Source organism: Dromiciops gliroides, chromosome 5 (genome assembly GCF_019393635.1).
Source record: "Dromiciops gliroides isolate mDroGli1 chromosome 5, mDroGli1.pri, whole genome shotgun sequence".
Lineage (NCBI taxonomy): Eukaryota > Metazoa > Chordata > Mammalia > Microbiotheria > Microbiotheriidae > Dromiciops > Dromiciops gliroides.
Window position 1 is genome coordinate 241,756,055 of NC_057865.1, and position 18,669 is coordinate 241,774,723.

Here is an 18,669-nt window from a genome sequence, read left to right on the forward strand (position 1 = left end):
AAACTGCCAGTCGCTTGCTATTTATTTACCCTGAAGGTACCCACAATCCTTTGCAAAGAGAAGCATGGAGGCACTCATATCTCTTTGGGTGCCAGGTTTGGTCCCTATAATTTCTCTCTCTCTCTTTTTTTATAACCAATTATGAACATTTCCCTATATTAATTCAGAAAAGACTGCATAAAACTCAAACCTTCCCTATGAACAGCTTGTTTTTTTAAAAGATGTATTTAACATGGTAGCTCTAGTACTTGCTACTTATTTGAATTCTCTTAGTTTTTTTTTCCATTTCACTTTTTTTTTAAGTGTCATTACCACTATGCCATACGTGGTTTTTTTTTGGCCCCCCCCCCCCCATATCTATCCATTTGGAGCTTATTGTGGTATACAGTGTGAGGTACTGATCTAAACCTAATTTTGGCTCACCTGCTCTCTAATTTTCCTAGCAGTCTTTGTTGAAGAGTTAATCCTTACCCAGACATTTGCACTGCTATCTCAACTGCTTCTGGGTCTGGCATTATTAATCTGCTCCACTGATCAACATTTCTATTTTTTAAGTAGTACCAAATAGTTTTGATCATTACTGTTTTGTAGTGTAACTATATACTAAAGATACTGCTGGTATTGGCAGGATTCCATCTTTTCCTCGACCTCTTGTTCCTCCTGATGAATATTATTTTTTCTATTTTAAGGACACCCTTTGAATACTTGTATTGGTATGGGACTGAATATGTAAGTCATTTTATTGTTATTTGTATTATATCGGTATGCCCTACTATGAATAATCTCTCTCCAATTATTTATGTCTGTATATTTTTGTAAAAGGTATTGTGTAGCTGTATTCATATACTTCCTGTGTGTGTCTTGTACTGGACCTCCCAGATTGTTTTATAAATTCTGTAGTTATTTTACATGAATTCATGTTTTTCTATCTCTTCCTGCTAGAGTTTGTTGGTATACATATATAAGGCTAATTATTTTTTGCAGGTTTATTTATATCTTGCTATGTTGCTGAAGATATTAATTCTTCTAAACCGTTATGCTTTCTGAAAGACGCAACTTTTTTCCCCTTACTTATTTTTAAATTTCTTTTTTCTTGGTTTATTGCTATTAGCTAATGGGGGCGGGGAAGGTCAGGGTGGGATTATTAGGTAAGGTTCTTGCAGAAGATGATGCCTGAGAGCTCTAGCTTAAAGAAAGGGACACACTTTCTGAGTGCCCTGAGAGGTGAGGAGAAAGTACATTTCAGGCTACTCAGGACAAAGGCAGAGAGGATGGAAGATGGAGCAGATAAGAAAAATCCCTGTGGATTAGGAGGATACTTTCTTTTAAAAAGACTCCTTAGTAATTACATACAGTCATCTTAGCGTCAATAGCAGAAAAAAAAAGAAATTCATTTAGGAAACTGCCAGATGGATCTCAGTAGTAAACCACTCCAGGTGAATTTAATTTCTTCTTGTCTTACATAACCTCATGGGTCCCTTTTCTGGTTATCCTCATGAGGTTACTATATCTTGATGGAGCAAACACCAGTCCTATTATTATAGTTGGAAGAGATTAAAGGTATTATCTAGTCCAATCCCCTTATTTTATAAATGAATACACTGAGGCCCAGAAGATAGAAGTGATTTGTCCAAGGTCACACAGCAGCTTACTAGCATAGTCAGGCCTTAAACCAGGTCTTTGTTTGTTTGTTTGTTTGTTTGTTTGTTTGTTTATTTATTTATTTACTTACTTACTATTTAGTTATTTATTTACATATTTATTTATTTATTTTTTTTTATTATTTTTATTATATCATTATAGAAAGAACATAGGATTTGTATTTAAGAGACCTGGGTTTCAAAGTGCCAGCTCAGGTGTCGTACTTTTGTGTGATTGTGGGTCTAGGCCTTAGTTTGCTCATTTTGTTAGAGAAAGACTTGAGCGAAAATGTTGGGAAAGTAAGTGATTGCAGAAGGCCTTGAATTCTAGCCAAAGGTGTTTTGAAGTTTCCTCTGTCCCCAATAAGGAGACACTAAAAGGTTTTTTGAGCAGATGAGTGCCCAGAAAAGATTATAGGCAAAAGGATGTTTCAGTCTTGGCTTTGCTGCCTCCTAGTTATGTGACCTTGGGCAATCATAATTTCCTTATCTTTATAATGAGGGGATTTCAGCTATTCTGCTATCTATAATCCTCTTATCCTTAAATTATTCCGGCCTAGGATAGGTTTGGTAATGGAAGAAGAACCAGGTAGAAAGATCTGCTACAAATAGGCTATGTATAGTCATCCAGACGTGTGGGTAAGGAGGACCAAACCAAGATTGGGACTATGTAAGGAAGTTTTGAGAGAAGTGTTTGGATGGAAAGGATATAAAGGGAGAATGGACAGGAGTTAGTGTCTCTATCAAAAGTGAGGGACATAGAAGAATTCAACATAGGAGACTTAGTGGCCACTGATAGATTTCACGAAGTCAGAAGAAGGAGCTGACTTAAGGGGAAATGTAATTGCTTGGTTTTGGATGTGTTGAGCCCAACTTAATTGAAACTTGGCAGGGAAGGGGAGGAAAAATGTAGGATGATTGAAGAGATAGCAGGGTCAAGGGAAGATTATTAAAACCTTTAGGAGATTTGGGCATCTTTATTGTCAGCAAGGAAGGAGCCAGTAAAAGGAATTGGGAGGAAAAATAATGCTTGAGGGATTATAATGGTGAAAGGTGGTTTTGTCATAGTGGCTAGAGATGAGATATTGGAGTCAGGAAGAGTTGGATTTTTAACAACTGGGTGACCTGACAGGCTAGCACAGGAAACATGGGGACATATCACTTAATTTCTTTTTAAATTTAATTTTGTTAATTAAATTTAATTTTCAGTTCTGAATTAACTCTTCCTCCTTTATTTTTAGTTCTGAATTAAAGCTCGTTAAAAATATCAATAGTAATGGCAAAATAGATTTCTGCATTAGGTGTGTCCAATAGGAATAAAAAGCAAATTTACCACAATGAACCAAAAAAACAGCCTCACAAAATAGGTAGGAAACATAATGTGGTAAACTGTTTGGGGACAAAAACTAGCAATGTAAATAGAGAGTGGGGAAAATATGACTAAAAGACCTGAGAATTTTAGCTGAACAAAACTTAGTGGTTCAACAATATAGTACCGTCATAATTCCCCAATTACAAATGTCTGATTTACCAATATGCTATATATTCAAATAGCCCATTGTAGACTACCTTTCTCTAAGGATGCTCTATTCTTCCCTCAGCACTTAGTTTGATAGTGGATAACTGGCCTTATGGGAGTAGGATACCATTCCAAATGAGGACCCCACAGTTTCAACTGACATTTTTCCCTTCCTATTTCTACAGGCTGTGGGAGCACATAAATCAAACCGTTTAAAACCATGTCAAGGTTCTTTGTGTGAAAACCAAATTATGTTTTTTGTCAGGACAGTTCACAGCACAGTGCTGTACATATAGGAGATGCTCAATAAATGGTGGTCAATTTGGATTGATCAGTAATAATGCCAATAGTGCACTGAGAGTGTATTTTGTAGATAAATATAGTTTCAAAATAAATGAACTGATTCCTTTTCATAATATTTTAAGTATAGTGAGAAAACCATGGAGTTTTTGTTTCTTCCCTTTCCAGGGCGGAAGAAAGCAGTTCTTGACGGAATTTAAACCAAAGAAACCCATTATCTGAAGGGGGTCATGGGAATGGTCTGATTGAACTCCAGTAAGTCTTTCCTAAAAGGGAAATAGAAGATGAATTAGGACATTAATTTGCAACAGTGGTACTCAAGGCCTCCTGAGTGTACAAGTGAACATTAGAGTATTGTATTTTGGATAGCCTTAGGAAAACCTCCCAAGACCCATATCCCTGATTCTATGGTTAGATTTGGGGAATCTCTAGATCAGTGGCATCAATATTGACTTAGAAAATCACAAATTAACATTATCTACGTTGTATTATATTTTTATTTATTTTTTAAACACTTTCCAATTACTTTTAATCTGTTTCTCAGCTAGGTAAGTTTGACACTTCTGCCTTTGACTATTTTTTTTTTTGGTGGGGCAATGAGGGTTAAGTGACTTGCCCAGGGTCATTTGTTAGATTTGAACTCAGGTCCTCCTGAATCCAGGGCTGGTGCTTTATCCACTGCGCCACCTAGCTGCCCCCTACCTTTGACTATTCTTATTGTATTAGTTGGTAATCAAGGGACATCAGGAACTTATGTCTTTCCTATAATTTAACCCAGTAGGGCCTTCACCAGTCTTGGAGCCACCCTTTGAAATCTCAAGGAGTATCTGAACTTGTAGTGAAATCATAAAACTATGTCTCCTATTAAGGGGTCCCTTAGGTTGATCTCCAGCAAGACTTTGAAAATTAGAGCTGGGTACTGGGCCATGATAACCTCTTCCGGTGCTTGAAGGGCTGTCTTAGGAGACTTGTTCTGATTGGCCACAGACAGCTGAGCGATGGGTGGAAGATGCAGAGAGGCTATTAGGGTCTAGATAAGGAAAATCTTGCTAACAGATGAACCGTAACCTGAAATGAGCTACCTCAAGGAGGCACAAGGTTCCTCTGCACTTGAGGTGATCAGATGAAAGCTTCTTGTTGAGATGTTTCAGAGAATTCTCCATGAGGACCTGGTTGAATTGTAGCCTTGAGCTCCCTCCCAATTCAAGATGGTTATTCTGTTCTGTCCCCTTGAGGAGTTGGCACACAGGATGGGGACGCTCTTCCCTTTTTACTCATAGCTCCATATGTGGACATGTACAGTGTCTTTAGCCTGCTTTCTGTTTGTTCCAGCTCTTGCCTTGTTTGAGGAAAATAAATGGGACCAGCATGGTACAGTGAAGGTACGTTGGAGTAGAAGTTAGGAGACCAGGGGTAGGGCATCCCCTGCCACCGTGTACCCTCGCATTACTTTCTTTGACCTTCATTTACAAAACGAGGGCATTGGACTGCTCTGGGAGCCACTCCAGTTCTGACAGATCCTATTGATGTGGGATGGATTTAGGGTCAAACTACTCATGATTTCCCCAAAAGAATTATAGAGACTCAGTGAACTCAGTTTCCCAAGTTCAATCGCAATACTGTGAGTGACCACAGGGAGAGCATCATGGAGGGGTGTCTCTTGAATAAGGAAAGGAAAGACAGTTATTTTATAGTATGGATTAAATTGATGATCAGTCTCATTATAATAATCTCCACTTTAGGGAGTACAGGGAGGGGTTTTAACCTAATTTTGGAGTTCCTGGGGGCTTAAACCAACCCCTGAGGCAGGTACCTTTTTTCCATGGAGGTGTGTTTTTGGGGTTTACTCGTCATAAGGTGAATCTGGGGACAAATTTGGCCTTTTCTGTGCATGTTACCTTTTCATTCCCATGCATAGTTTCAAAATATTTTCATTTATCAATTAGAATTTTTATACCCTGGCTGTGTATCATTGTTATAATTAAGGTTTCTGTGACCTGCCTCTTTATGTTCTTGTTATGAGTGCTGATTAATTGGGTAAAGAGAACCTAGGCCCTGACTTGTATTAATGAAGACTCAAGTCTTAAGTTATCCATTAACTGGGATCTGAATCCCTCTTAGAGATCAAATCTAAATTAGAGCTTGGGTCTTAGGTTTTTCTTTTACACCCCTTGTTTTGCCTCCTAAATCATTATGGTTTCCTAATAAAATACATGTGATACAAAAACTTGTGATCTGACTCTGGAAGGGACCTCAGGAGCTAATTATAGTTCAACCTCCTTATTTTGCCAGTGAAGAAACAAAGGCCCAGGAAATTAAGTGACTTGTCCAAGGTCACTCAAGTGTTACTGTCGGAGTGGGATTTAATCTGATTCCAGAGTTGTTGAGTACTTTTTTCACCATGTGGTTACAGCAGGCTCACGCTGACCTTTGGTCAGAAGTCGAAAAGTCTGGTTTGATTTCATGGTAAACAATTTATTGTTGATGGAATGAAAGTAAGAAAACAAAACCAAATAAAACACCTTTTAGTCAAGCTTCTCTGTTCTTTATTTATGCATATGTTGTGACTTTTCATGTCAGTGATGCATAAGGCTATTTAAAAGCAAAAACAAATTCACAAAATAGAGCATAATATAAATAAGAATTTATGGCAGTTTCTCTATACTTTGTATTTTGGACTACTGTTAATTGTTAAGAAATGCTATGCTGAACCTGAAATGAATAATGTACTGATATGTTTTTCATATGTAATAGTTTATAGTTTCTTATTATTTGATTTTTTTGTTTTTGAGACACTCAAATGACTTACTTGAAAAATTCTCCTGTCTGCCCCTTTGGGATTTTGGTTCCTCTTCTTTCCTGCTGTTGCATGTTTACTATATATTTATATGATTATATAAGGAAAATTTGATGTACCTAAATGTAAAAGACACTATTCCCACCATAACCTTGAGAAGCAAGAATCTTAAATTTGTTGAATAGCATTGCTATTATTTTTTACTTTGGATCTTTACACTAAAAACTTGTGATATACTCTTTAGTTCTCAGGAAGCTTAAAACATTTTGGTTTGGGGGCAGCTATTTTATTTTGCAGATGGGGAAACACTTGCATAATAGTTTAATTGACTTGGCCATGGTTATATATGATAGCAAAGCCAGTAGTATTCTGTTTTGTTTCTCTTTGTTTTACTCCATTAACTTATTTGGTGTTTACTTTCTTTTTCTTTTTCTTTTTCTTTGCGGGGCAATGAGGTTAAGTGACTTGCCAGGTCACACATCTAATAAGTGTCAAGTGTCTGAGGCTGGATTTGAACTCAGGTCTTCCTGAATCCACGGTTGGTGCTTATCCACTGGGCCACCTAGCTGCCCCCTTGGTATTCACTTTAGTAGGAAAATGTAGCTACCATCTCTTTCAGGTTATTGTTGCTTAAAAAAAATCAGAAAATCTTGTCTTTTATTTTTTCAATTCTTCGTAGCTTAAATATTAAGTTGAGTGTCTGTTTTTGTTTGATCTTTATAATTTTATTCAGATGAAAATGTGTATTTATTTTAATGCTAACTACCTGCTTTTTTTTTTAGGGTGTTATATAATGAGGCTTTTACTATGGCTAATGACCCCTTGGAAGGTTTCCATGAATCAACCTAGCTTCTCCTACTTCACCAGATCGTCTTAGTGTATATAGAGCCAGCAACTCAGGAGCAAAGCTACCTCACCGAAGGCGTTATCTACCGGCCATTATCCTCTATGCGCAACACCTGTTCAGCCCAACACATTAGATGTTTCTGACCTTCCTACACAGCCTGTTTATTCATCTCCTAGACATCTAAATTGTGGAGAAATATCAGGCATTAGGTAGGTAAGAAAAAACATTTTTTGTATTACAGCTTTTATAAAATACAAGGACAGTCTTTAGATAGACATTTTAGATTTGTGTTACCTAAAGCAATAGTATCAAACTCAAATAGAGAAGTGGGCTGCATATTTACTCAGAAAATAACAAATTAACATCTGGTGTACTATATTTTTATTTATTTTGTTAAATCTGGTTCTGCAGCAAACTGAATTTAATGCCAAAGTCTGATTTAAAGAATAGAGAATTATCTGGTGTAATTTACAAATTTATATGCAAATATATTAGCTGAATTCTAGTGTTACTGTATTTTACTGCTCACAATATGAGGACATGTTATTTTTGTGTGTTTAATTGTTATTTTTTTTCCTTACAGCTTCCATATTGCAGACTCAGTACCTTGTTCTGCCTCTGGAGTCACAACTGGTTCAACCAAACTGCCATTCAGAAAGGATGGCAACAGTGCCGAGAGAGAGTTTTGCAGGATGCCACGATAACAGATATTTCTGATGGCAATGATGACTTCTGGGATTGAGTACTGACAGTCTGTCTCGTTTACGGAGCCCCATCTGTTCTAGAAGTGAGGGAAAAGGGCTATGAAAGATTAAAAGAAGAACTTGCAAAAGCTCAGAGGGTAAGGAAAAAAATCTATCCTTTTTTCTTAGATAGAGTACTCTCAATTGTTTATGTTGATGAGTGGGGGGACAAGGTGACGGATGTTTCACAAAGAGAAGTCAGTATAGTCTTGTACGTATCCATTATCTTTGTACTCGGTGGACAGTATTTGGGAGGACCTCAAACCAACTTGATCTGTCAGACCTGGACGTTACAGAAAGATTACTCCCACTTGATTGAGCAAATATTCATGTGGTGTGGGCTCAGTTGGTCAGAGAATTGTAGAACTGTTTCAGTCTTAGTTCCTTAGATCTGAGGATTTTTAAAAGTTCTTTTTCAGTGTTCAAAATGATTTGAGATTTTTAGAACTTGCATGGCAACTTTCCTTAATAATCTGCTTCCATCTACTTTTACTATTTAAGATTCTTTTATGTTATGAGTAAACATTTGTTCCTAAGTTGGTTTCCATATTTTATGATTATATAGATTCAATAGATTGTCCCCATAGTTTTCATTAATGATCAGATTTAATAGTTCTAGCTTCTTTCCTCATGGACACTAATTTCTTACTTTGATTTTAGATTTTTCCCCTCCTTCCTCCCTTCCTCCATTCCTCCCTTCCTCCCCTTCCTCCCTTCCTCCCTTCCTCCCTTCCTTCCTTCCTTCCTTCCTTCCTTCCTTCCTTCCTTCCTTCCTTCCTTCCTTCCTTCCTTCCTTCCTTCCTTCCTTCCTTCCTTCCTTCCTTCCTTCCTTCCTCCCTCCCTTCCTTTCTTCCTCTCTTTCTTTCCTCTCTTTCTTTCTCTCTTTCTTTCTTTTTCTCTTTCTCTCTTCTTTCTTTCTCTCTTTCTCTTCTCTCTTTCTTCTCTTCTTTCTTCTTTCTTTCTTTCTTTTCTTTCTGTCTTCTTTCTTTTCTTTCTTTCTTTCTTCTTTGCTTTCTTTCTTTCTTTCTTTTCTTTCTTTCTTTCTTCTTTCTTTCTTCCCTTTCTTCTCCTTTCTTTCTCCCTTTCTTTCTCCCTTTCTTCTCCCTTTCTTTCTCCCTTCTTCCTCCCTTTCTTTCTCCCTTTCTTCCTCCCTTTCTGCTTTCTCCCTTTCTTTCTTTCTGTGAGGCAATTGGGGTTAAGTGACTTGCCCAGGGTCACACAGCTAGTAAGTGTCAAGGGTCTGAGGCCGGATTTGAACTCAGGTTCTCCTGAATCCAGGGCTGGTGCTCTATCCACTTTACCACCTAGTTCCCCCCCCCACCCCCAATTCTTTAAAAAAAAATGTGTGAGATAGTTGTATTTGCTATTTTCTGGAATGGTGGAAAGAACACTGGACATCTGAATTCTGTTCTCAAACTTTGTTAGCTCATGAATTGTATGATCTTAGGAAAAAAGTCTCTGAAGCTTTCTGAGCCTTAGGCTACTCTAAAACTGTCAGTTAGGATAAGGTTTCAATCCCTGTCAGAGAAGGGGGACATCCTATGCTGGTTAAATCTTAGGTCCTTCGTCTCAAGTCAATACATCATTTAGGTCCGTCTGTCTACCCACTTTGGTTGGAGGTCATGCATCGATGATATTACTAGTCCCAAATGTTGAATCCTAATATACCTAATATAAGAATATTCCTGTCCATTAGAATTCATAATCTTTTTCAGTAGCTTTATCTAAATCGATTCTTAAATACAGGGATGGAGAGAACATTTTTAAAAATTATAGAATCACAGCTTCCGAGGGTTGGAAGGTACATCAGGAGGTAATCTAGTCCAACTGTTATTGATTGAAAAAAGTCATGCCTACTCTATATCCTGTTTTTTTCTCTGGTCTTCAACACACTAATTTTTTTTCTTTTCTTTCTTTTTTTTTGCAGGCAGTGAGGGGTAAGTGACTTGCCCAGGGTCACACAGCTAGTAAGCATCAAGTGTCTTGAGGCCAGATGTGAACTCAGGTCCTCCTGAATCCAGGGCCAGTGCTTCATCCACTGCGCCACCTAGCTGCCCCCGACACACTAATTTTTACGAATAGCATATTTATGTTAATGCTTTTTAAAGTTCATGCTTCACTTATTTGAACTTCACAGCAATGCTGTGAGGTAAAAATTAGTATTCACAAATAAAATTTAATTTAAGGAAAAAAGATATTGTCCCAAAGTTGCAAACAAGGAAACTGAATGTATGAGGTTAACTGTCTTGCGCCTGGGTCACAGGACTAAGTGTCAGAGGTGGGATTTGAATCTTGGTCTTCCTGCCTCCATGCCCAGGACTTTTTACTCTGCCACTCTGTCTTCCTTCAACCGAACCTTCACTCTCCTGATGAGCTTGCTTGGGACCAACATTCAGGATTTCTCAGCATTCTTTCCAAAAGGTGACTTTGATCAGAGCATTTGATTCCAGATGTATCTGGTCAGAGCAGGGATTTCAATAGCACTTTCACATCCCTTATTCTGCATATTATTTTAACTTTTTTTTTTTGTTTTTTGGGTTTTTTTTGCCTATTGCACAACATTGTGGAATAATACTGAGTTTGTATTCTAAATCTCCTGGTCTTTTTCACATGCACGTTGGATATCAGTGCCTCCTCTTTCCTTTCCCTCTGTGGTTTGATTTTTCAACTCAGCTGTAGTACTTGATTTACGTTTGTCCCTAATTACAGTTCATCTCCTTCAATTTAGCCCATCATTATAAACTATCAAGATGTTTTTTGGATCCTGCTTCTGTCATCCAACCTGATAATTATCTCCCACCCCACCTTTGTGTCATCTGCATGTTTGATAAATATGCTCTCTGTGCCTTCATTGAAAGCACTGATAAAAATGGGCCAATTGAAGTCAGAACTGATCTCAATGCACTAGACTTGTGACTTCCTTCCAGTTGATATGAATCCATTCCTTAATCGCTACTTTTTGGATATGGTCATACCAACAGTTAGGATTCAATAACTGTGACATTATCTACCCCAATCTCTCCATTTTGTCCACAAGGTATTATTAAAGTCCTTGTCACATGCTTTGCTGAGTTACAGATGTACTATGTGGATGGCATCCCCTTGACTCACCATGTCCAGAAAAAAAGGATTTGTTTGATGTTACCCTAGTAATGATGCGTTCATGGTCAGCTCCCTGTTTTTATTCTGTTCTTCCCGGTCTAAGTATTATTCTCTTTGAAGGAGAAAGTGAAGGCCAAAAAAAAAAAAAAAAAAGAGTTGAGGAGCCATGTCCTGTCTCTCCAATATGTTATCCTTGTTCCATTCACTGAAGCTCCTACTTTTTTCTTTTCTTCTGTTCCTTCCTTGATCTTTCCCACCTTCATCATAACCTTTCCAATAACCTAAACTCTTTAATGCCTAAGACATTTTGAATATAACCTATTCTCACACTGTACACATAGGACCATGCTGCTCTTTGATGTTTATTGTCATTATCTGCCATCCCTGTCCAAGAGGCCTTTCATTGTTGTACCTTAAACATTTCATACAGTCTTTTTTTAAACTTTCTTTTTATTACTATTATTATTATTATTATTTTTGCAGGGCAATGAGGGTTAAGTGATTTGCCCAGGGTCATACAGCTAGTAAGTGTCAAATATCTGAAAGCAGGATTTGAACTCGGGTCCTCCTGAATCTGGGACCGCTGCTTTATTCCACTGTGCCACCTAGCTGCTCCCTTCATACACAGTCTTACTAGCTTGTTAACTTTTTTTTCTTTTTTTCGTTTTTTTTAGTGAGGCAGTTGGGGTTAAGTGACTTGCCCAGGGTCGCACAGCTAGTAAGTGTTAAGTGTCTGAGGCTGGATTTGAACTCAGGTCCTCCTGACTCCAGGGCCGGTGCTCTAGCCACTGCGGCTACCTAGCTGCCCCTAGGCTTGTTAACTGTTGAAGATTTTCTAGTCTGAAAACATCATTCATGCTCTAAAAATCTTTTCTTTTTTGCCCTGGGATACTGATGCATAGATAACAACTGAGGGACTGCTTAAGTAAAAATTAAAAGCGTGTCCATTATTTTACTTTCCCCTTCTCTGACAGGGAAATGTATGTCTATCTCCATTATGAAGCATTAAGAGCAATAACTATGAACTTTTATTCAACCAGTGACAAAAGAAGTGAAGTATGTTTTTTAGATGACTGGTTAAGGTAGAAAAAATCTTTATCAGTCATTGAATGCCTGCTGTGTATAAAATACTGTGCTAGATCGGTGTGTGTTATGGGGTGGATCAAAATAAGCAAAGGATACTGATTTTGTCCTGCCATAATATAATTAATGCTTTAGTAGGATAAAGGGAAAAAGAACAGGAAAGAGAAGGAGAGGAGGAGAAAAAAAGGGAGATGCTGGGATGAATAGCCATTTTGAATTAACTAAACCTACCAAATCGTTCCCTATCTTGACCTATTTCCATGAAGAGGTGACCCTTCTCCTTACCAAGGTAAATCTCTGTCCATATTCCATCCCATCTACTTCAGCACATTGCCCCCTCTATCATCCCTGCTCCCTCACTTATTTTCAATCTTTTCTTGTCTATTGGTTACTTTCCTACTGCCTATAAACATGGCCATGCCTCTCCTGTCCTCAAAAATTACTCACTTGATTTGTCTATTGCCACTAGCTCTTATCTCTTATCTCCTCTACCCATTGTGACTAAAATCCCTGAGTTGTAGGCTTCCACCAGTTGCATACGACCATGGATCAGCACCTTGAAGAGCCACAGGCCACAGTGTGGCTGTGCAGTCCAGGCTGTTTACAATAGATGCCGCCACTTCTCTTCTCAACTCTTTTAAACTATATTCTGGCTTCTGACCTCATTATTCAACTAAATCGACTGTCTCCAAAGTTACCAGTGATCTGATGATAATTTTTTCAGTCCTTAGCATCTTGATCTCTCTGCAGCCTTTGGGGAAAGACCCTTGTCCCACTGGACCCAGTGCTGGTTTGTTTTAGGATTTGGTACCTAACTGAGCCCAGAGCAGGAGAGTTCTTCTGCAGGAAGAGGAGGGAGGGGATGTACCCCAACCCCAAACCCTCGGAGCCAAGGAGATCAGTGTTGCTATACAAATATCATCCAATCTCAGTGAGTGAGGAGCTTCTTGGTGATCCCAGGTTCTTAATTCCTGCGGGAACAACTCTCACATACTTGAGAACTCTATAGTAATCAGGACTTTCTCTTTGAGATGGGAGGCTTGTTTTTCTTCTCCTTCCCTCTCGCCCTTTCCTTATTGCTTTGTCTTGGGGAAGGTAAGTACCCAGATAGTTAGTTAATCTGTCAGAACTTTATAAAATTATGTTTATTCATTAAATTGTATCATGATATATTAGAAGCATCAAAGAATGCTTATTTCTTGAATGTTTATGAAGTATGGCACCTCACTGGGAAAGGCATTCAAAGAGAGTAATGCTGAACTTCCCTGAATCACTGGCGTGCTCTTCAGAAGTTAGGTCTTTGGGGGCAGCTAGGTGGTACTGGATAAAGCCCTGCTTCAGGAAGACCTGAGTTCAAATCCAGCCTCAGACACTTGACACTTACTACCTGTGTGACCCTGAGCACTTAACCCTCATTGCCTTGTCAAAAAAAAAAAAAAGAAAGAAAAAAAAATTAGGTCTTTGAATTTTGCCAGACACCCTTCAGTAGGTTTGCTGAAGATAATAACTATTAAACTGAGGGAAAGGGCACACTGGTTAATGAAATTGACAGTGAGAACCCCCTGGATAGAGGCTCACCAACAGAGTAATAAGCACCCTTAGCCCTTCAGGGTTGTTCCAAGAACCCTGAGTGAAGAAGTATATAACTGCCCCCTGCGGACCCAAGCTGTTCAGGTTTGTGAGTCAACACTAGCACAGAGCCTTTGTTTCAGTGATTTTCAGCAGAAATAAGGAAAGTAAGTTAGTGGAATGATAACTTTTGACAGAAGGAGATTAGATAAATATGAGTTCTTTGGGGACGTATTGAGTTTGGAACACCTAAGGGATATTCAAGTGGAGGAGTTCAGTTGGCAGTAAGGTTAAGTGAGTTGGGAGAGAAATTAGGGCTCTGTACATATATTTGGGCGTAGTGATTCATTTTTACTTGTACATTTACTTGTACATATCACGCCAGCTAAAGAACCTGTCTTGAATTGTAGGGTGGAGGTTTGGAGATCAATTTACTTCTTATGCCCGTTAAAGTCCCTGGTATATTTGAGAGTGAGTGTTCAGCATGGCACCTGTTTACTTATTTAAGAATTGGAACCGGGCATAAATAACTTGAAAAATAAATCGTTGGAAGAAATGTGTTGAAGCACAAATCTTCATGAGACATTTAGGGTAATTTGATCTTTTTTCTAATATCAAGGGAGATGTTAAGGGCGGTGTTTGATTTTACACTTTAAATAAAATTCATCCATTTTGGGTGATATCCAGAGGGAGAGGGTAGAGTAAAAAGCTATCGTTTTGTGACATTAAAAAATCGGGGAAAGGAAAAGAGGGGCTAGTTCTTTTATTGTCTGACATTTAACTACTTCAGTGCTTTTTTAACCAGTGCTTTTTATTAGTGGGGCATTGTGGTACTGGAGGCAGGATAGGTCGCTTTACTTGCTGGCCCTAACACTACCAGTGTGGTGTCTCCTTGACCATGCTAATTCAGAGCAGTGTTTTAGGAGAAACAGGTCTTTTTACTTATATCGCATAAATTCCCCCGAACCTTCCTCTCTTCCTCCCAGAGAACCATCCTTTATAACAAAGACTTTTTATTTTTAAAGAGGAAGAAACACCACAGTCTTCTGCTTGCACAGAATAGTGAGACATGCTGTCTTCTCCCTCTCCTTTGGGGGCCAGCTTTCCTCTTTAATTTACAAGGTTCTGTTTCAGATGTTTTGGTTCTTTCCATTTCTTTTGTTGTGATTGTTGTGCATTTTGTTTTTCTGGCTTTGCTTCCTTAACTTTGCATCAGTTCATGCTTCTCTTTATTGTGTTCGTTGTTTCTTACAGTATGGCAATATTTCGTATCATTCATGCATCACAGTTTATTTAGCCTTTCCAAAATCAGTTGAAACTTCCCTTTGCTACCACAAAAAGACATATCCATGTTTTTGAGCATGTGGTGCAAAGGACATGGATATTTTAACCACTTTATTTGCAAAATTCCAAGTTGCTTTTTTAGATTGATTGGACCCTTTTATGGTTCCACCAACAATGCATTAGTGTTCCTATCTTTCAGCAACCCTTCCAACATTGACTAATGATCATGATATTTAACATATGACATTGGTTATGCAACTAGCAACATTTAAAGATTGCTATTGGGCTCCACACTGTAATATTCTCCCCTGCTTTTTTTTTATTAAGGGGAGGGCATAAAGTACCTCTTACTAGGGACATTTTTTGAAAAAGATCCAATGAATAACAGCTGTCTTTGAAGTCATCCTTCCTTTGATATACCAAGGTTATTCTTAAGATATATTTGATCTTTTCTTAAATATTTTCTAAGTGGGCACTTGATATCTTATATAGAATCAATATTAAAGGGTTTTTTTGGGATAAGACACTATTGCTGATTTTTGCAATCTCAAAACAAAACTTTGTGAACTATAAATGATCTATAAATGCCCCATTAACAGAGAAACTGGTATATGCTCCCTCTGGGGTATCTCATTTTACAGATGAGGGAGGCAGAGTTTAAGTGACTTGCCCAAAGTCACATAGCTAATAAGTGTCCAGGGCCAGATTGAAACTCAAGTCTTGCGGATTGCTTAGTTCAGCGCTCTGTGTATTAGTTGTCTGTCACAACATTGTTCACTGAACCATCTCTGCTTTTGTAGTCAACAGAATTTAAATGGCCACAATGAATAAACGATCAACAGTGATCACAGGTGTCTTGGAACATGTGTTCTTTGAAAGAATGGTGTATTTCAGTGGCTCTGTGGTCTCATGGAGGTGGGCACATCTGCAGTCATGTTGATTGCAAAACATGTATGTATGCCTTCTCATCCTGTGTGGCATTTCCCCCCATTTGTTGTTCAGTTATTCACTGGCATCCGACTCTTCTTCTGTAATGTGCTTAAGATCCAGAATCTCACAGTACCCCTAATTAAACTGGCTGCCCAAGCACCCTTTGAGAACCACTTTGCTGGAGGCTTTGTGTCCAGCTGCTTATAGGAATTTCCATGTTTCTCCTGCGTAGACAAGTATGCCCATCTCTTGAATGTCTATGGATTTCATGAGAAGAGAATCTTTTCTTTAACTGTTCACTTGTTCATTGCAGTTAGAAGAATGTGGTATGCAAATAGTATTTAGAGAAAGAACCTTGCCATCATTAAACAGGAATCTTTGTTTTTGGACTTGATGCAGAATGTCAGCTGTGTACTATCAGGATGATAGTGAATTTGAACATATTTCCCTCTTTAATACTTAATGCTACTCTTCAGCAGATGATTGAACAAAGTTATTTTAGTTGTGACTTCTGGTGTAGTCTTATGTGATTTTAATTTACAAGTAGGAGATGCCTGGTTTGACAAGAGCCTTTAAGACTCCATTTTGCCCTGAGGCAAATGATTTTTTAAAATTCAATAAACATAGTGGGATTTTAGATTCTCTATTGCTCTTATTCAATTATGTGATTATAAAGATATAGAAAATAGACTTTAAATCCTTGTCTCTTACTTTCTTATATCACCAATAGAGATAAATGATTTTCATAAAGATAGGAGAAAGAAGGCATGTAATTTAATAGTTGCTGATGTCTTTTAGGTCACGAGTTTTGTTTTGTTGTTTGGGATCCCTTTCATACCTTTAAAAATTGTGTTGTCTTCACCATGGATTTTTGTTGTTGTTTTGTTTTGGTGAGGCAATTGGGGTTAAGTACTTGTCCAGGGTCACACAGCTAATAAGTGTTAAGTGTCTGAGGCCGGATTTGAACTCAGGTCCTCCTGACTCCATGGCCAGTGCTCTATCCACTGTGCCACTTAGCTGCCCCCACCATGGATTTTTAAAAAATATGCATTTGATTAGTTCTTGCCCCTCTTTCTGGCATAATCTTCTGTACTATGATCCTAATCTCATATGAGCACATATATGTGTGAAGGTTCTACTCTTATTGTCCATGAGAATTGATTGCATTTTATATTTGGGTAATTCTATTTAATATTGAAGCTCATTTATGTGTAATTTGAAAATAATTGCTTTAGTTGTCCCTTATGCCAACCTTGTAGGTCTATGGGTCTAAAATTGTAGCTATACTGTCTAAAATATCTAACGAGTGGTTGCCAATAAATTATAAGCTTTAGCAATAGTTTAGACTTTTAAGTATTTATTAAGGAGAATAAGAATTTGGTGACGAGAGAGAGAAAGGCCTAGATTCATCTATGTTTTAAAGGGAGAGCGCATTTCTAGCTGCCTTCTCCACCAGAGTCCTCAGGAAAGAGAGCAAGCCAGTGTGCCAGCCTCCCCCTTCTTCCTCCCACAAGCCAAAGTCACTTCCTGATGCCCAGGAAAAGCCACATGGTCCTGCCCTCAGAGGCCCTCCTCCTCATGTTGGAGCTTTCCTACAGTAAGTCTCCAGCAGGTGGCGACATTCCAATCATTACATAGGCTAATTTTCTTTTTGTCTGACATCTTCCTTTATAGTTTCTTTCTTGCTTTTTTCTTTCTTGTTGTTTGTTTCCCTCCCTCCTTCCCTCCTTCCTTCCTTTCTTTCACAAATGAATTTATTCTCTCTCTCTCTGGGGCAGTGAGGGGTTAAGTGACTTGCCCAGGGGTCACACAGCTAGTAAGTGTCAAGTGTTTGAAGACGGATTTGAATTCAGGTCCTTCTGAATCTAGGCCTGGTGCTTTATCCACTGCACCACCTAGCTGCCCCCTGAATTTATTCTCTTAAGTCTAAATTGATTTTGACTTCTACTTTTCTACTTAGAAATGTAATGTTTGCTGGCTAAGGCAGTTTCCAAGGTCTTTCTTGTGATGAGTGTTCTGTGTCATTTAAACTTCTCTAGTAATACAGTAATAGGAATCAAAGCCTTTACTTTTTTCCTTTTCCCATTTCCTGAAGTTGACTTTGTCGTGATCAGGTTGTTTTGGTACAAATGTAGGTTGAATGCAGTGTCATCTTCTTACCTTTGTCCTTCCAATTTTTTTTTAAACTTTGACTGTTTTCAGTCAGCTAGCATTATTGATTAAGTGCCTCCTCTGCCAGGCACTATGTTAAATGTGGTTCTGATGACACACAACTGTTTCTTGTCTGACTGTTGTTTCTTTAACTAATCATTTCCTGTCTTAATTGTAGGATTCTTGATTTTATGATGATTGTGCTCTCAATCTATTACTAGGGTGTTTTCCAGTTTTCTTCCTGAAGAAATGTTCTTGGTAAATTGGATTAGGCTTCTGAGTCCTGTCAGTCATTGGCCTAATTTATTTCTTATTCCCCAAACATAATTTCCAATATAGTTTCACCACTCTTCCTTATGTCTACTATCTACTTTCACTCTGAAGTCACAGAGTATCAAAGTATATAGTGAATTAGTTTGGAGACTCTTGCTAAATTATTCAAATCAACAATTGTCTATTAAGGGCCCATTATAACCAGGCATTTGTGTTAGGCCTTCCGAGATATAAAGACAAGAATGAAACAGCTTGTCTTCATGGAGCTTGTATTCTATCAGGGAGACAATGTGTACATATTTAAGTATGCAAACAAAATGTATACAAAATAAATGCAGGATAGTTTTGGGTGGGGAGGCCATAGTCTTTAGTATTTTTCTACTACTGTAATTACTGCTTTAAATACTTTAGACGTCATACAAGCCACTTTG

At 38.1% G+C, this 18,669-nt stretch overlaps 1 protein-coding gene across 1 annotated transcript in view; it reads left to right on the plus strand.

Annotated features, from left to right (window-relative positions):
• The first annotated feature begins 7,045 nt into the window (after positions 1-7,045).
• LOC122729665 (RAB3A interacting protein) overlaps positions 7,046-18,669 on the plus strand; it is a 32,152-nt gene continuing 20,528 nt past the window's right edge. Inside the window, 7 exon segments of the mRNA XM_043968636.1 lie at positions 7,046-7,094; positions 7,097-7,152; positions 7,155-7,312; positions 7,687-7,787; positions 7,790-7,831; positions 7,834-7,874; positions 7,876-7,944. Of these exon segments, the coding sequence (XP_043824571.1) occupies positions 7,064-7,094; positions 7,097-7,152; positions 7,155-7,312; positions 7,687-7,787; positions 7,790-7,831; positions 7,834-7,874; positions 7,876-7,944 (498 nt within the window). The 5' untranslated portion in view covers positions 7,046-7,063.